This window comes from Pseudopodoces humilis, chromosome 5 (genome assembly GCF_049639895.1).
Source record: "Pseudopodoces humilis isolate 2021_Gansu_Grassland_sample_001 chromosome 5, ASM4963989v1, whole genome shotgun sequence".
NCBI classification, from domain to species: domain Eukaryota; kingdom Metazoa; phylum Chordata; class Aves; order Passeriformes; family Paridae; genus Pseudopodoces; species Pseudopodoces humilis.
Window position 1 is genome coordinate 12,303,463 of NC_142204.1, and position 18,738 is coordinate 12,322,200.

General features: G+C 42.0%; 1 protein-coding gene across 2 annotated transcripts in view; it reads left to right on the forward strand.

The window, feature by feature from the left end:
• Positions 1 to 1,919: 1,919 nt before the first annotated feature.
• The window catches only part of NTF3 (neurotrophin 3), a 49,610-nt gene continuing 32,791 nt past the window's right edge, over positions 1,920 to 18,738 (forward strand). Inside the window, exon 1 of one of the 2 annotated variants that reach the window (XM_005532684.3) lies at positions 1,920 to 2,055. In XM_005532684.3, coding sequence (XP_005532741.1) covers positions 2,038 to 2,055 — 18 coding nt within the window. In that variant the 5' untranslated portion in view covers positions 1,920 to 2,037. The remainder of the gene's footprint in view (positions 2,056 to 18,738) is intronic. The other variant, XM_088055396.1, reaches the window with a different exon arrangement.

The window sequence follows — 18,738 nt, forward strand, 5'->3', positions numbered from 1 at the left end:
GCTTTTTTTTCTTTATTTTTTTTTTTTCCTTGCTGCAAATGTGAAGTTCCCGGGCTAGGGCTGCCTTCAGAGGCTTAACCCTTTGCCTACCTCCAGAGGAACATTCATTCACCAGCCACAGGAAAATTTTCTATTCCTAGCACTGTTTGTCTACTTCAGGAGATTAAAAGCTGAGTCACATTTTAGGCATTTCTCAGATATGACTACAGTGCCTGGGCTGGGTGGGGGATGCACAGGATTTAATTTGAGTTCCCTCATCTTAGCTGACAAAGCTCTAAATCAGATGGAAACAGCATTCAGGAACAGGGTGAGACACAAACTATTGGAACTAGAGTTATTCAAGTTTGAGAAGGGTGGTTTTTTTGTTTTGTTTTGGTTTGGTTTTTTTTGATTGGCAGAGCAGCAAGTTTTAGTACAGAATTCCTAGGAGGCAGTGGTGGGAGATGACTTTTGTTCTCCCATTTGGGCAACAAAAGACTCAGGCAGAACTTATGAGACAGATACAAATTGTGGAATCCCTTCAACAGGACCATTTAAATGGCAAAATACCCTAAATGGGACCATTTTATGCTTAAAAAAATTCAGAGACAGGACAACTGCAACTAATGACACCATCTGTATTTCAATCTATGGTGGTAAATATTTCAATAAAACTGTAAAAACTTTCCAGGTAGATTAAAATGTCTTAAAGGAGATGGTACAAAGCTTTGACAGCAAGAGAGGGCTAATTATCTTTACACAGGGAGGAAAAAGAGAAAAAATCTATGGTTAAACAAGAAAAGAAAAAACTTAATGAGCTAGTAAAAGTATTCTTTAAGGAAACAATCTGGTGACCCTTATGATTTAAAGTGTCACCTCATATCTTATATGACCACATTCTTATGGTTATGACTTGCTCAATTATGCTCAAATCAAACAGAAAAGAAAGATGACTTAAGCATGTAAATTTAGAGGGAGACTTAGAGGCATGCAGCTAAATTTATCAGCCATCTCTGTGAGCGATCTCTCTAAATAAAAAGTTTGGGAACCAGTCGCTGCTGGTAGCTGATGATCTTTCCATGTTTTTGGCACTTGCTATCCTTAATGGATGAATCTGCGAGTCAAAACAGGAGGAACTGTACACAAATCTAGCCTAAAGTCTGTTCTTAACAGTGGGTGTTTTCTCCCAGCACTTATTTTTGTGTCAGGGTGGGTGACTTCCTTGACAGAAAATGGTGACCAAAGAAATAAATTTGTCAAAGACTTGCAAATAATTGGAAAAAAAAAATTAATAGAGAAGTCAGAATGGGAGAGCAAGGGCTTCTGGCACTGTAGGTCTGTATGTCTGTTTCACCTGTTTGACATGTCCTGTAGTGACTTATGAACAGGGGTAGGAATAGCAGCACATGCTGGCAGTGTGAGCAAAGTGTATGCATGTGGGAGACAGAGGGAGCGTGGGGGACAGAGGGGCGGGAAGTGGGGAGTGGATGGACCATTAGAGTGCAAACACAGAGACATTCCTGCAATAAAATACTTGTCTGCTGAGAATCGCAGTCTGGAAGGGATGGTGGTGATTTAACAAAAGAATTCTCTAAAATGTTCCCTGGTGCTAATAGTGTTCTTAATAATATGAAGAGGTTTTGCCAGGAAGAGGAATAAAACCATTGATTGGATTTTTAAAAAAAATAGGCACAGGATGGTGTTTTTTTTTTTTTTTTTTAGAGCACACGGGGGAAAAATGATCTTTACAACGGTTTTGTCATTTTCAAAAAAATTCCTCATTCTCTGAATTTCCCCAGCCAGGCAAGGTTGTTAAAAATGGTAGGGAAAGCAGAGTGTGGCAATAAAGGGGTTAATCCACAAAGCACAGAGCCATCTGGCTGAGCTGGTTTGTTATAATCGAGCAGATTATGTTCACGGGACTCAGAGTTTAAGGCTCCTCTCCCATAGAGCAACTCTGCACAACCCAAGCAGACCAACTTTGAGACTTTGAATGAACGTATTTACATCCACCTTTCTCTTCATGTCGACTTTTCTGGAAACATTCACACGGATGCCATGGTTACTCCTACCACGGTAAGGGAAATTTGACGTTTTCTAATAGGGTCCTAAGAGGGCAGGGAGGGGAGGGGGGAGAGGGGTCCTTTAAAGAAGTATAATGGGGAGGAGGTGGGGGTCTTGAAAGCAGTAGACGTGTCCCAAATGTTGCCTTTCCCACTGTGCCTCCTCCTTCCCTCACCCCTACTTGCCGTATAGTTTGCTTCAGTCTTGAGGTTCCCCTCTCCTCCTGCTCCTCACGCTGTTGTTCGGGTCTCTGAAAAGAAAGTGGTGGAGGAGAAATATGAGGTGCTACAGGAAATATGATTTAAGAGGTAAAAGCAAAGGAGACTTTTTGTTTTGTCTTAAGAGGGAAACCAGCAAGTTCAGATATAACAAAAGGGGTTGAAAGTCTTGACCGTGGATTGCAAGAACCAGCTTCACCACACATAGCGTAGCACGCTCGCCCTCTGGCAAAGTTAGAGCCCCTGACAAGCAAAGCCAAAATTCCCAATTTCTAGACCTCGCCTGCTGCAGGTAACCAGTTTCACTGGAGCTTTTATATTTTGTGTGTGTGCCAGACACTGAAAACCCTGTTCACGACCTTTGAATCAATCCTCATTCTTCCCAAACCCAAACACCAAATTCTCTGGGAAGAGCTGGAGATCAAAAGATTCTCTGCACATCTGTGTCTAGGTGAAAAAGATACACTTGCTCTGTGCTGGAATGGCAGGGAAACTAGTCTTATGTTGCAGCTCCCAGCACTTGGTGAGTGCCTTCTAGGAATGCAGCACACAACTAATCAACAGAGATGCACATCTAGAGAGCAAAATAGAAAGCTGTTTCTCATCTAAACAGCTGAAATGCAGCTTAAAGCATCGGTTACTGGCGAGTCCTTATGGAGACACCAAACTGCTCTTAGCCAAGGGGGGAAAAAGTCCTTGGATGGTTTAGATAGTTTTCTGATCAGTTCTTAATCCTTCATCAAAATAAACGGGAAAGCTCTGTGCTGGTCCTATCTCTCGAACTATAAATATGCAGTATTTGGAGAGATGGATATTTTGGATTGAATAGGGCTGCTATGCGTGCATTCTCTGGTTCCTATATTGCAAAACCAGTTATTTAGAGATGACTCTGTGTGTGTATGCGCGTGTGTGTGTGTGTGCGCGAGTGTGTGTGTGTGTGTGAGGGGAGTTGCTTCTCCCCCTTCCCCCTTTTTAAATAGACAGGGATATGTGTTATTTGGTCCAGACAATCGTTGTGAGCTACAACCTTTCAAAAAACATTCTTTGCTCTCAGGCTCATGTGATTTGTTGCATGAGGAGTGCAAATGGTATGTAAAGTTTTGCTTTTGCATTGTGCCTTCAGGAAAATATCCAGACAAGTAAGAGAGGCATTCTCAGGCACAAAAATACCTGATATGTGCAAGCTTGCATGTGGAGAACCAGCACGAGAAGCGCCTATAAATGGGATGCAAGGAAAAGGGAAATTTAATAGTAAAAAAGAAAAAAAAAAAAAAAAGAAAAAAAAAAGCCTTGCCAGACAAAAGCAGCAAATAATGGAAGAGTTCAGCATGGCCCCAGTAAAAAGACTGGTCTGAGATACACGTGTAAATACCAGGGTCTCTGTGTGTGAGCACAGTGCGGGGACAAAATCCAGGAATGATTGCAGGTAGTAGAGCCAAAACATGGGGAGAAAAGGAGGCACCAGCAGAGTCAGGAGGGTAATGCATTGTGTAGCAGGGTGCTACATGTTGAGTTATGCAAAACACATAGGTTTAAGGGATTTTGTTGGTATTGTTCTGCTGTGGGTTGGGGTGTTTTTATCTTCAGGGAACAAAAAATGAGATGGTGCTTATAAAGGTAGATAAAAACTGGAGGGAAGGTGTTATACAGCAGAAATAAAGTCCTACATGCTCATTGTTGTGCACTGGGGTAATAACAGCAGGTGAGACATGCTAAGGTGGTCGGCTTGAAAGGGAAATTGCTGCACATCAACTGGAAAAAGAGGATCCTTGTGGGTGGCAGAAAGTTTAGGAGCTTGCAAGAGGAAGTAACACTCGAGAGGGATGGGAAAAGGTACAGGCTGGAGGCTGAGTGAGGATATGAAAGGGACATACAAGGATGGTAGGATGGTCTGCAAGGGGGAGGTTGGGCATGGAGTGGGAGTGGAGGGAGAAAGGTGAAAGCACATAGGATGTTTGGAGGAGGAGTTAAAATGTGGACTATTAGCTATTTGGAGAAAGGTATGGAAAATAATCAGCTACATGATGCTTGTGGGGGGCCTCAAAAGGAGACACCTTTGATTCGTCAAGAAATAGATACACAGATGTATTTACAAGGAAGGTATCAGAGTATGAAAGGCAAGGCTTGAATGGTGATGGAAACATGTGCTGAGAACAGGAATGCAGAGGGGAAAATGAGCAGGATGGAGTTAGGATGTGGTGAGGGGAAAAGGATTCTGTAAGTATGTGAAGGGGTAACTGATTAGAGATATTTAAGAGGAGGCTGGAAACCTGCTGGAGTGTGCTGCCTGCCTGCAAGGGAGAGACAGAACTGCAGGAAAAGCCATGAAGAAGTGGTGTAAGGAAATGCAAGAGAGTGGAAATCACAGGGGCAGGATGAACTGCAACAAGGATATAAAGCCATGGCAGGTGTTGAGAAGTACATGAATGAGGAAAAATGAAGGAATGTAGGAGGCATGAATGGGGATGAAATGAAGAGCTATGTTTTCTGTAATGCCTAGGAAAGAGGTGATTTAGAGGAGATACAGGGTGAGAGAGCAGAGAGTGAAGGGAAATTTGGGGGTATGTTTCTTAGTAGGCAAAGAAAGGGAGTGGTGCAAAGATGGAGTGGTTTTCTCAGCAGAACAGGGGATGCCTCTTTACTGGGGAGTAGGAGCAGCACAGGGAAAAAACAGGCAGTGAGTTACAGGGGAAACAGTTGGGGCAAGGAACAGCAAGTGAGGAATAATGGGAAGACTGTGGGAGGAGGAGAACATAAACAAAAAGGAGCGATTTTCTGTTGCAACAGACGTAACAAATTTGTTTATGTCTCTGTGGTAGGTACTGGATGAGTGAAACAGCAAGAGGGAATGGAACAAATGTGCTGGTGGAGAAATTACTAAAGATATAAAGTGGTAGGAGAAGGAATGGGAGGAGAAATTACCTGGAGGGCCGAATAAGCCACATGACTGCTACGGTCAAAAGTAAAGTGTGAAGTGTGTGGGGAGGCAAGTGCAGGTGGGATATGTGGGGCAGGAGGTAGAAGTGGATGGGAATGACAGTTCCTGTTACAAGGAGCGAGGAGCTCATCGTGGGTTGGCACACAGTGGTGTGGGAGTGAGGAAGGGACCTGTCAGGCTGTGCCTCCATGCAAGGGCTGTGCAAGGGAAGGTGAAGGGAGGGAAAAGTTGTGTCTGATGAGAGACATTTGTGCACACAGCATGCTTGAAGAAAATGAGGGAAGTGCAGATGAGGGTTGCAGGCCTAGGTGTGGGGCCTGGGAAGGAAGGAAGGAAGAGTGATGAAGAGTGAGAAAAAGTTTATGATGACTTAAGCCATTTGTTGTTATCTGCCTCTTGCTGTGAGGGAGGCTAGGTGTGCAAGGGGCCCTAGGTGCATGCAGTGCACCAGGAGAGCAGATTGGGAGTTCAGTGCAAGGGCACAGGTAAGTCCATAGAGACCTTGATGATAGGTACATGGATACATGAAATGCTGGTTCTGTGTGAGGGCCAGGGGTGAATATGTTCAGTGGGTGCTGTGCTTATGGGACTGGAAGAGTTGCAGGTGATGAGGACAACCCAGGAAGAAGCTGAAACCCTTGTAGGGTGTGTAAGAGCCCTGGGCTGCTGTAAGGGACAAAGGCCTGCATGGAAGTCCCAAAGAGCCACACAGGAGGCCGTGCTGACATGCAGGGTGGCATGCAGAGGCTGAGTGGAGCATCACGTGTCCACTGCATTCGTGGCACAGCTCTCCATGTCGAAATCACTTACGTAAGGCCGGCACCGGGGGTGAGTTTCATGAGTGCTAGGAAAGCAATGTTTGCACTGAGAAGGAGGGTAGGAAAGGATGACTAACCAGGAAAATGGTTTGGTGCGTGGGTAGCGATTGGACCCTACGTGCTCTAGATGTACCTGCCTTCTGCATGACTTGCACAGCAGGCAGGCTCTCCTCTAGAGGTATTTTGAAGGTTTTTTATAAAGAACTGCTGAATAATCCTTAGAAAATCCCAGTACATTTAACTGCAATATTTAAACCAGCTTCATTCAGAAGGATACCAACTCACCTTATTTTCACACATTAAAACCTCTGAATACTGCCGCTGGCGCAAAAGGGCAGAGAGGTTTCTCTGGGACAAGTTATCAGGGCTCTTGGATGAACAATCATTGGGCTGAAGCACAAAGAAGGACTACAGATGTCAGTCAAAAGAAAGAGGAAAGCACTGGCTTTCTCCATGGCTTGAAGCAGTGCTGGAGTAATGTGCAGTTGGTTGAAGGTTGAAAACATAGGATACATCTTGGGTGTCAGAGACAAGCACTATGAACTTATTTCCCTTCAAAACAACTGCATTTATTGACAACAGCTGTTCTTCAGATCTGGTCTAAAAACATCTTCAAATGGTGTGGCTCACTTTGGACTTTGGGTTAGTCTACATTGAGTAGGAAAGTGCTTGTTTCCACCCGTAGCTGATGAGAAGATTGTGAGTAATCCTGTGGGTCTTGCACTGGAAGAAATCAGCCTGATCACACAGAACCTCTAAACTTAAATGTTGAAACGTCTGAGCCTAGACCTTAATAGACCATGGTTCATAGATCCCTTTTCGGTTCATTGCAAGGACAAATTCCTGCTAAAATTAAAGCAAGCACCCTGTGAAATTATAAGCCATTACTGTTCTTGCAGCCACAGGTTGGGTTGGGAACCCATTGTCCTGGTTTTTACACTGGTTTCCCACTGCAGAGTCCAGTTCAAGCTCTCCAGCTGGATAATTTTTCCTGGCAGTTCTTGCAGCTCGTTGCAGTCTGTGGGAAGCACCTTTCTTTTCTGGTGGGAGCAAACTTCCCACCATGGCAGGCTGTGGGTGGAGGGGATGGTGAAGCAGCTGTCCATGAGGGGGAGATGCAGTCTCAGATATTGGGATTCAGCTGGACTGAAACCACACACCACAGCTTACTCAGTTCACTGCCACCAGTGCTCCCCTGGCCTCTGACCACTCTGCTCCCTCCACTAGGAAAAATAAAAATCAAACAATGGCATCAACCTGTCAGCTGGCTGAGAAAAGAGAAAGGGATCAATGGATTGCTGCAGGAAGGGAAGCAAAGCAAGAATGAATGAGTTGTGCTCAGTGTGGAGAACATGGGCATTTGTGCCTGCCTGGACCCTTTGCAGCCATGACACAGCCATAGATATCTGATTGCAAGGGGCTGGAACATCTGGGTGTCCATGAAGAAGTTTGTCTGGCCATGTGTGTGTGTCTCCTGGTGGTGTCCAGGAGCAGCCAGTGGGAAGGGATGACAGAGGTGGATGGCAGCTGTTGCTGTGTGGGAGACTTTTCCTGCATCTGTCAGTGGGGGATGCGGGGATCAGTCACTTTCTGAGGGGACAGATGGGATGTGCGTGTTAAGAGAGAAGCGCTAAGGGTGGGTATGGAGTGGTTTCAAGGTTGTGAAATGACTGCTAGAGGGAACATCCACAGCTATGTTTCTGATTGTTTCATGAACCTTAAGTCCATAGGGGAAGGTGAGTCCTCTGCAGGAAGCCTCAAGGGACATTATACTTCCCAAAGAACTAAAACAACCTCACTCAAGTATCCAGTTCAGTTCAGAGCCTCCTTCTCTCCTTCAGATGGTACAAGCAAGCCAGGAAACATGGCCCTTTCCTTCAGGGCAGCAAGCACTTGAAAGAACACAGCAGGACCATATACTCCTCCCTCTCTGATCTTTCCCTGCCTCCATCTCATCTCCACCTTTTCACACACATGAGGAAGGGTCTTTCCCTCTCAGTTTGTGTGTGGAATTCCCACCTGAGGGAACGCATGACAAAGCTGAGCGTGAGCAAGGACACAGCAGCATGGGGGAAGGCTGTGTCTGTGCACGTCGAAACAGAATTTGCTGGTTGTTATCTCAGGCACAGAGAAGGAGCCTGTTGGTTGCATTTGGATGCACATGGGAAGGATGGCAGGGTATTCCATGTTTCCATCAGGCAGAGTGTGACTCATTGGGAGGCACCGCTTGCGTAGCTGTGAAAATGCGCCGATCCTGTGGAGCAAAGTCCACTGTGTTATCTGTTAAAAAACCTGTACTAGAGGTGATGAAAACACTCTGGAAGGACTGCAACCCACAGGGTAAGATTTGCAGCACTTCTCCAACATTCCCTGTGCTTCCAATGTATATGTTGCCTGTAATGGAACCACAGCAATAAATGTGCTCCTCAGATGCTCTTTCACGCTGTCCAGCAATAAATTTCTGTATTTTGAGTCTGACCCTGCTATAGATTTCACATATTTTATCTTACAATAGCTGAGTTAGCATGCAGAAATCTAGTTAATTCAAAAATATGTATTTCTAGGCAATGCCTAACAAAAAATTCAACCACATTTGCCAAAAGTCTGAATCGATACAATCAGAGGTAACTTGCAGGGAATTGTAAAGCTGCAGAAGGAAGAAGTACTTTGTACTCTACATGAATTCAGGTTGTGAGTGTGAAATTTAAGCCCAACCACTTCTTTTGAAAAGCTCTGTTGTAAGACAAGTTTGAATACAGCTTCCTTTCCTGTGACTTCTGCCTCACCCAGGAGATGGACACACTTATAAGACAAAATCAGCTTCTGTCCCCTCCAGAGATGGGACTTGGGATTTGGTTTCTGCTCCAAAGCAAGATGAGATGTTTTGGCTTTTAAGTATCAAATATAGACCTCATAAATCTGATGGAGACTAAACCAGAGTTGTTAAGAGGTAGGCATCGTTTCATGTGCTGAGGGGTCTTTCCTGGATTTGTACATTCTAAAGTTAGAAAATATTTACCCATTTCAGGGTTTTCAGTTCCTATGAGAGATAAAACTATTTCCTCCACTCATTTCTCAAACAATTTGCACAGTCAGATTTTACATGATTAGCTTTCTAAATGAATGATGCAGATAACTCCATAACATAAAAATATCTTCCTGAAGTGATGGTTTTTCTTTGCTGTTTTTTCATATTTGCATGTTATCCCACTTAGATCCCTTAACATCTTTAGCAGCTTTCCTTCTTTGTTATTGTTTACTACAGATATCATTCACATATTTGACTTAAGCTGTCCTTTGTTTAGGCCCATTCTTTTCTTACAGTTAATATGACTTTTTTTCCTCTAAGCATATTCTTCAATGTCTTAATTATGTTTTTCCAGTTTTCTGACTTAATTTCATCTAAAACTTTGTGACACTAGAGCATTCAGGAATAAAATTGATGTTCCAAAACCAGACCTCTTTCCTCTATTTGCCTGCCTTCTTCAATTATACTTTTTGCACTCACTATTTTTCTCTTTTGTATCTCCTTCCTACTCTAAAAGAACTTCTATCTAATAAATCCAGCACTAATTCCTTGTTTAGCTAATTTTCAATATTACACCTTTCCAACTTCCTCCCTAACATTTAATAGAGTTGCTCTGAATTGATTTTTCCTAGACATATTATCATAGGCTTTTCTCCTCTGAATCTCTTACTTTTTGCCCATTTTTCTGACAAATATGTCCTTCTATGTAGCATTTTTTTCTATGCTTTCCATTTCTTCTATTCGTCTACAGCCTGTTTCTTCTCCCATTTAATTTTTCTTCACCTTTACTCTTTAATGCTTTCAGACTGAGATGGTTTTTGAGGTCCCTTCCAACCCAAACCATTCTATATTTCTAAGATTTTTACGGAGTAAAACTCTTATGAGAGAGATGAAAACCATCTCATCATATAGGGACACCTTCAGGAAATATTGCCTCAATATGTAATTCTTCCTAGATGTGCTCTAGATGTACTTAGAACAAAGTATTAATTTATTTATACAAAATTTATTCATGAATTAATATGGGCAGAGACTTTTTTTTCTGCTTAGAGAAAATGTCTGTGTTCAAACTGCCTTTCTGTGTTCCCTTGCTGTTTGAACTGCTTTTTTAAGTCTGAAACACTCAGTAAATACATTTAGTTTTTCTGTTGAAAGACAAACCATCACAAGCTCTGAGAAAAGAAAAACAATCTAAATAGTACTGCAAGATAAGATGTGGGGGGAGTTGTTGTCGTTGTTGTTGTTGTTTTACCAAAACAAAACAAAAGCTTCATGAAGTTAAATCTTGCCCTGGGAAGCTAAAGCTGCTTTTCACATCTGCTAGGACAGGGAGTTGTCTCCGTTGGAAAAGTTTGCATTTTTGGGAAACAGAAATGTTTTTAAAGTCCGGTGATTTTTTTTTTTTATCCCTGTCTTTCCTCTAGTAGGAAATCTTCCTGTTAATTTTTTTTTTTTTCTTTTTGATCAGAGGTTGTTCTCTTTTTTTGAACCACTATTAAGCAAATCTTATTGGTGTAGTTGTCCTTTGGCAAGTTAATTTGTTTACTTCAATCTTTCTTTGCACCTCTGGTTCAGACTGCCTTTCCTGGCTCAGGTTTGACACCAGCACTTCCACTGATCCCAATGCATTTCTGATTTACCCAGGATCAGGGCAAGCACAGAAACCCATCTGACTGCAGGTCAGATGCAGTTCTGCTCTCAGTTGCACCCAGGTGATCTTAATAAAATTTGTTAGGCTGTAACTTTGAATTTGTGTCTTTGAGTTTGTTTTGGGGGATTTTTTTTAAGCCATGAATGCACATCCAAAGCATTTTCGTATGTTGAGCCGCAGAAATCACAGAAGGGGAGACATTATGCCTACATTAGATAAGTAGTATTTTGACTGGAAAAACTGCAGCACTTTTTTTTCTTTCTTTTTTTCTTTTTTTTTTTGGTTGTTGTTGTTGGTTGGAATTTGTCAGTTCCTCAGAAACCAATCATTCCCTGCTTGTTCTAATAAATCTCAACTAAGTCCCTGTGGACACTAAAGTTTAAAAGGCTTTTTCAGGCTTCTCATTTGCTCAAAACCCTGTGTCCTTGTTAACCTTGTTAACCTTGGTGACCCATCCACAGAGCAGGGAATTGGTACTTGGAACTACAAGGGCTAAACCAGCAAAGCACATTAACCTGAAGAAAACAAGGGCATGATGCTTCTGCCTTACAGGGGACTCCTGGGATTAGGAGGCAAAGAGAAATTCCTCAGGACTGGAGAATTAAACCCAACAAAATCCATCTCTAGTACAGTGTAATATCTCCTAATACGGTCTGTGTCTCTAAGATCTCAGCCAGTCAGATAGAATATTCTTCAAAGCTCTGTCATGTCTGATTCTAAATTCATCAAGTGATTGGGCTTCCACCACTCCACTTAAAATTTTCATACCATTCTCAATCCAGCTTGAGTGCCATTCATTACTACAGGGTTGAGTGCTTTCCCATGGGCAACTTGTTAGCAACAACACAGTCCTGGGTGGCAGTAGAACAGCTGGCAGGAGACCAGGTTGGATGAGTGGTTTGGCTTCAATTTTATTTTTTCATTAGTTAAATTCTAGTGGTTACCTTTTTGTGATGGCATTCTTTGAGGAAGAAGTGAAAATAAAATGTGTCAATGTTGAAAGTAGCAGAAATATTTTTAATAAATAACCTGTTCTTGGAGAACAACTCTTTTTTCAAAAGAAAGGTTGCACTGTGAGGACACGCCTAGAGTCATGGGCCCAGTTTTGGGGCCCTCACTACAAGAAATACATTGAGGGGCTGGAGCGTGTCCAGAGAAGGGAATGGAGCTGGGGAAGGGTTTGGAGCACCAGGAGGGGCTGAGGGAGCTGGGAAAGGGGCTAAGCCTGGAGAAAAGGAGGCTCAGCGGGGACCTTCTGGCTCTGCACAACTCCCTGACAGGAGGGGACAGCTGGGGCTCTGCTCCCAGGGAACAAGGGACAGGACAAGAGGAAATGGCCTCAAGCTGTGCCAGAGGAGGTTCAGGTTGGACATCAGGAGGAATTTCTTCATGGAAAGGGTGCTCAGGCCTTGGAAGGGGCTGCCCAGGGAGGTGGTGAATCCCTGTCCCTTGAGATCTCCAAGAGACTGCTGGACCTGTCACTCAGTGCTCTGGGCCAGGTGACAAGGTGGAGATCGGTCACAGGTTGGATTCAATGATGTGGGAGTTTTTTTCCAACCTCAGTAATTCTGTGGTTTTGTGAAAAGCTCAGTACAATCTCCTCAAGATGGTGGGTGTGTCTGTAGCCTGGCAGCAACCTGGACAGTGTTCCAGGAGGTAACTCCATACAAATTACTGGGCCTGTACTTTCCCCCATGAGAAGTCTCCAGATCCTCCAACCTATTAGCAGAACTGCACCAGGATAACCAACCTTATTTCTGTTTGGATGGCAGAGCAAAACTAGCTCCCCAGGGACAAATTGCCCAAAGACACTCTGCAGGATGGTGTTAAGACATCCTGCTGTGTAGAGCAGTTCTGGTGGAGCAGCAGACAGCAGTTTCTGAGCCAGCACCCTGCAGGGTGAGCACAGAGGGCAGACCCTTGCTCTGCCAGGGCAATGCAAACTGCCTGAGGCTCTTCTCAGGTATTCACACTGCTTGGTGAGGCACATGAGCTGAGCTAAAGCCTTTTTCCAGCTCCCCGAGGACAACACGGTCCTTTAGGATGACTGGAATCAGAAACCTTCCTGGTCCTCTACAGGAATCATTGAAAGGCTTAGGTTAGAATGGACCTTAAAAATCATTGAGTTCCACCTCCTGCCGTGGGCAGGGACACTTTCCACTATCCCAGGCTGCTCAGAGCTCCACACAACCTGGCCTGGAACACTGCCAGGGATGGGGCAGCCACAGCTGCTCTGGGCAACCTGTGCCAGGACCTTACCACCCTCACAGGGAAGAATTTCTTCCTAATATCTAGCCTAAATTTCCCTTTTCAGTTTGAAGCTCTTCTCCCTTGCCCTGTCACTACAGTTCCTGATGAAAAGTCCCTCTCCAGCTTCCCTGAATCATTTTCAGATTCTGGAAGGTGGTCTGAGGTTTCCACAGCCTTCTCCTCCCCAGGCTGAAGAGCTCCAGCTTTCCCAGACTGTCTCCATAGGGAGGTGCTCCAGTCTTCTAATGAACTTTGTGGCCTCCTCTGGACTTGCTCTGACAGTTCCATATCTTTATTCTGTTGGGGCCACCAGAACTGGATGCAATATTCCAGGTGGGGTTTTACCAGAGCACAGTACAGATGGGCACCACAACCTTCCTTCAGCTGGGTCCATAAATTCAATTATTTTCATTTTATTCATAAAAACCCTAAATATTTATGACTATTTAGGGAGATTTGTGTATTCTAATTGCTTTCTGAACTTTCTCCTGATTAACTAATTTTTTTAGCAGTACATGGAAACTTATAGACTACATAGAAGCATCCAAAATTATTTCCTGGTTACCTGGCAGATTTGCATTGATGGATTTCACTTTGGGTTTTTTTTCATCTTTTCAAATCTATCAACTTCTATTTTTCTCTTGCTGAATATTCTTGAACAGCCAGTTGCTAGCTCTAGAGCTAACTAACTTAACAGAGGCCTAATTCTGACCCCATTTACTTGGAAGAAGCCTAATGGCCCCCCAGAGAATAAGTTCATCTTGAGGCAGTGAAAATTTAGACCAGAGTCAAGACCTGAGAAGTCAACAGAGAAATTATTACCAATAGCCAGGGAAATGAGAGTGGTTGTTTCTGAAAATAAAAAAAAAAAGGGGGGGTGGGAGTTTCTTAATGTAGAAACAGTTTTCCAAACCTCTAGCAAAGCTTCCTCCAAAATTCTGCTCTGACCTGTCAAAAATTATCTGATCACAGATGCTGCTCTTGCTTGTTTGTTTGTTTCCTTGCTTGTTTTCTCCTCTCTTTTTGCAAGAAGGTGTTGGTGAGGTGACTCCTGCTCTTTCGATTTTTCCATCCATGAAGTTCTCATCCAGATGAAATATATCAGACCAAATATGAAAAATGAAACCTGACATCCTACCTTTGATCTGATGCAAATAATTGTAGGTGCCATCGCCAGCCTTCTACAGGAATGTGGTCCAGAGCAAAGGACTTGAAAAGAACCTCAAAGATACTTCTAAAAGCCATAAAATGTTTTAGCAATTTTGGGTTTTCCTCCCCTTTTCCTTTCTGAAAAGGAACAGATGGGAACAGAAGTAAACTCTGCCATCTGGAAAGACTGAAGGATCAGTATGAAATGAGCCAGGTGTCAAGTTTGTTCATCACCAGCCCAGCTTTGTCAATTATCAACATCAAAACACTGTCTCGACAACGGCTGAATTACACTAAAGAGAAATGGCTTTGCAAAGCCATTTTTTCTGTATCTTTTTGTCATCTAATTGTTCTACTACCTTGAAAACTCCAGTTATGAACAGAAAAAGGAAAGAAATTAATTTAAAGTTTTACTTCTTATGCCACAGGAAATTGTCTGCTTTGGTCTTTCTTGCCTTCCACTGAACACTGCAGTCTGGATTCCACTTAAAGTCCATTATCTCTGTCATGACCTTTTAATATTATGCTAAACTGAATTTATATATAGGTAATTTAGACCTTGTTCTTATAACAGTTTGAAATGGAAATGTAGCACCTTTGGGAAATCAGAAGCACAAAAATCACTATAGTGCTGTTCAGTCTCTGGAGAGTGTCTGAATCACTATCTTTTTTGCTTTAAATATTGGAAATTGTGTGTAAATACAATTATATCTATATATATATATAAAATTGTATTACATATGTGTACACATATACATGTGTGTATGTATATATGTGCGCTTACTGTACACAGAAGAAGACTGAAGATGCCTTGTTCTTTATCTGAGTAGATTTTCTTTTTTATAATTATGTTTTAGTTGCATTTAATTTATGAGATTTCACAGCACCTTTGGTTTTAATCTTATTATGTAATGGCTTATCCTGCTTTAAGCTTTCTACTAAAGGACATATGAGCAAATAATTTCCCATCTGCATACTAATAAGACTGATAATACAGTGCTCAAAAAATATAAATAAGGTACCTGGAGTGGCAGGACAAGGGGGAATGGCTTCATACTGAAAAGGAAAATTTAGGTTAGATATTAAGAAGAAATTCTCCCCTGTGATGTTTGTAAGGTCCTGGCACAGGTTTCCCAAAGAACCTGTGGCTGCCCCATCCCTGGCAGTGTTCCAGGACAGGTTGGATGGGCTCTGAGCAGCCCGGGATAGTGGAAGGTTTCCCTGCCCATAGCAGGAGCCTGTAATGAGATGATTTTTAAGGTCCCTTCCAACCTAAAGCATTCTGTGGTTCTGTGACTCTCATATGTATATATATACATATATACATATACATACATACATACACATACATACAAATATATGTATATATATACACACACACACACACACGTATATATATGTTATCCACCAGTTCCAATCAATATTTCTTTTCTTCAGACATGCATACACACTGATTTTCTTGGTAAATACCCTCAGCCTTCTCTTGCCATCTTTTGCAGAGCAATATTACTTCTCTTTTGCAAAACAAATCTTTCCAAAAAGCTGGAGCTGCATAAACTGGTACTGTTTTTCTATGCATAATGCAATCCATGATGCTTCTTTTACAACTTGGCTCTGATTGCCTTTTGTCAAATTTTGTCTGTAGTCCTCAATTATATTCTGTGTCTGCATATTCCCATGGGTTTTTGGTTTGGTAACATAGTCAGCTGTGGTTGTCTTCAGTTTTCCCTCCAAAACATGCAATTTGTTTTGTTTCTGCTGTGCAACCTGACAAATTTTCTTTTTTTCTCCCCCTCTAAACATAAATTAGGAGTTTGTAGTGTTCTTTTTATTTCCCTTCAATTTGATGTTTCTGCATCATCTGAGTAGATGAGGTCCACAAGCTCCCCTGAAATTTCCTGAGAAAGAGTCAAATATGTTGTGTAAAAATTTCCCAATTTTTTTTCATCTTCATATGATGTTGATACCTTTCAAAATTTCTTTACCACTGGCTTCCTCTTCTTCTCCTGATACTGTGACAATTAAATAAATCCATGACCTCTGACCGAGTCCCCAATAAGAAAAAGACATAGTTATTGCTGCTCATGTCCTTTTTCAATGAATTCCTTATTTTTGTGAGAAGGCAAATTCTTGTTCGAATCCCTTCAGCTTGAACCTCTTGTTTTCTTCTCTTTCTCTTTCCTTCAGAAAGGGTTCTTTGAGGACCTTTGACATCTCTGTTTTCTTATCATCATCTTTCTTCTCTTCATGCTTTACATATGATATTCTTTTTCACATTTTTCTCCTACAGTGTACTGTTCCTTGGTGAGGGTTAGACTGAACTAAGACAAAAAAAAAGGAATTAAGGGAAAAGGCATCATTTCATTCCTCTTTCAAAAAAGACTGAAATTGAAACCATCTTTAATGGTTAAAATAAAGGTTTTTGTTTTTTTAAAGTTCTTTAAAGGCACAGAAAAAAAAATTGCTTTATCAGACTTGTGCACTGCATCTCCATCTACTTAATCAGATGATGATTTAACAGTTTTGTTTACTTGCCTTCCCATTTCATGAAAGACTCTTAGTACCTGTGACTCTTGATATGTTCCCTCCTAAATGCTTGTACAGATTTAGTACAATGGTTGTGTCTTACCCTCAGAATTCCTTTGCAGTCAAAATCATGTCAACATCTCTTTAACCTTGCTTCTTTTGCTCTTGGCAATATCTAATTTCCTTGCAATAAAAAGTTTTCCTTCATGTAAAAAATAATAATAAAAAAAAAACCTGCAGCAATGAAGAAATCCCAAACTTTAATCTACAGCCTAAAATGTGAAATTAAAGCAGTGGATCTTTGAAAGGAAGGGATCTTAAGGATCATCTTCTCCCAGCACCATACCATGAGTCTTCCCATACATCTTCCACCAGACCAGGTTGCTCCAAGTTGCTCCAAGACCCATTCAGCCTGGACTGGAACTTGGCCAGGGATGGGGCAACCACAGCTTCTCTGGGAAACCTGTGACAGGGCTTCACCACCCTCACAGAGAAGAATTTCTTCCCAATATCCAATCTAACCCTGCTCTCTGTCAGTGTGAAGCCATTCCCTCTTGTCCTGTCACTCCAGGCCCTTGCCAAGAGTCTCTCTCCATCTTTCCTGTGGGTTCCCTTCAGGCACTGCAAGGCCACAATGAACTCACTTCTCTTCTCCAGGCTGAGCAGCCCCCAATTCTAAAGCAATAGCTGCATGGCTAAAAAATATTTCCTTTCCAACAAATATTGTCATATCTATTTTGTTATCATACCTAATTTTTAACATTTATTTCAATGTAACTGGGAGCCAGACCAGACTGTCTCTATGTTGGGGAATTCTGGAAGAGCAGACAAATCTTATTTCTTCTTTTCTTGTGTATTCTGTCAGTTACTTGCCCGGAAATAAGTTGAAGACAGCTTTCCTTTTTAGTCCAAAAGGGAGGTCAGTCTGTTATCCAGTTTGATTTTATTTATTGCCTGTTGCAGTGAGGGAAGCACTTGATCACAGTGTAAACCTGTGATCTTCAGTGCTGACAGTCCAATTTGTACAGTCCTCCTACTTAGTACCTCTGTAAACTCAGCAAACTCAAAGGCTTATAGTGAGGGCCTGATACTGGAGAAAAAATGCAATTATCTGATTTACTGATCACTCCAGCTGTTTCAGAGGGATCAGCAGTCCTTGAGAGTTATAATCATGCTATTGAAGAGTGGGACCAAAGCTTTCAGGCTCTTTCACCCACAACAAGCTGAAACTTGCATTCGCACTGAGCTAAGTGAGTAAATTCCTTTCATCACCTGGTTGTAGAAGGGTGTGCATCTGAAAAATGCAGCCCTTCTCACTGGGCATGGGTATGTGGGGGGTTTTCCCAAAGATAATGATCTTTCCTTTTTATCAGGTGAGAATCTTCAAGTCATGCACTGAAGTTACCAGGTGACAGACAGCTAGTGCTCACCATAGAAAAATCCCTTAAGATTCTTTAAAAAGAATTGGACCAGCTTTACCATGTGTGTTTGAATTGCCAGGTTGTACTAGAATCAGCTCATGGAGATATGTGTTTTCATTTTGAACCCTTGCTCTGCAAATATCTCGGGGTGGGAATTTGTCAGGCAGTGGTCTGCCCGTGTCATAATGAATTCACACCCAAACCAGTTTGAATGAATGCTTTAAGGAAGATTCCTTGAGCTGTAATTAGTAATGCATTGCTAGAACCCAGGTACTTCATGTTTATATACTCCTCCATTGGCTCTGATTAGTAACACACTGCTAAACCCCAGCACAGGCCTGTGACATCTATTCAGTTGTTTATTCACTCGCTCGTTCATTCACATTTTCTTTTGTTTTGGGGAGCAAGTAGATTTCTTTATATTTTTCCATTTATACACTCAGTTCTTGGGGTATAAGCTGATTTCCTCAGATGAACAGAAGATTTCTGAAGGATTTCAGTTGAAACAAATTTAATTTTTCATGGATCAGGTGCAAAGCTGTTTTGGCCTCTGTCTCCAAAGCATCACAATATAAATTTTATGGACACATTGATTCAAATCACCTTTCTATTTATACATAAAAATTCCTTTTATGTTGACCTATGTAGTTTCAGCTTATAGGCAGTTCCTCTGCTTTAAAAGAAAAGAAAAAATTA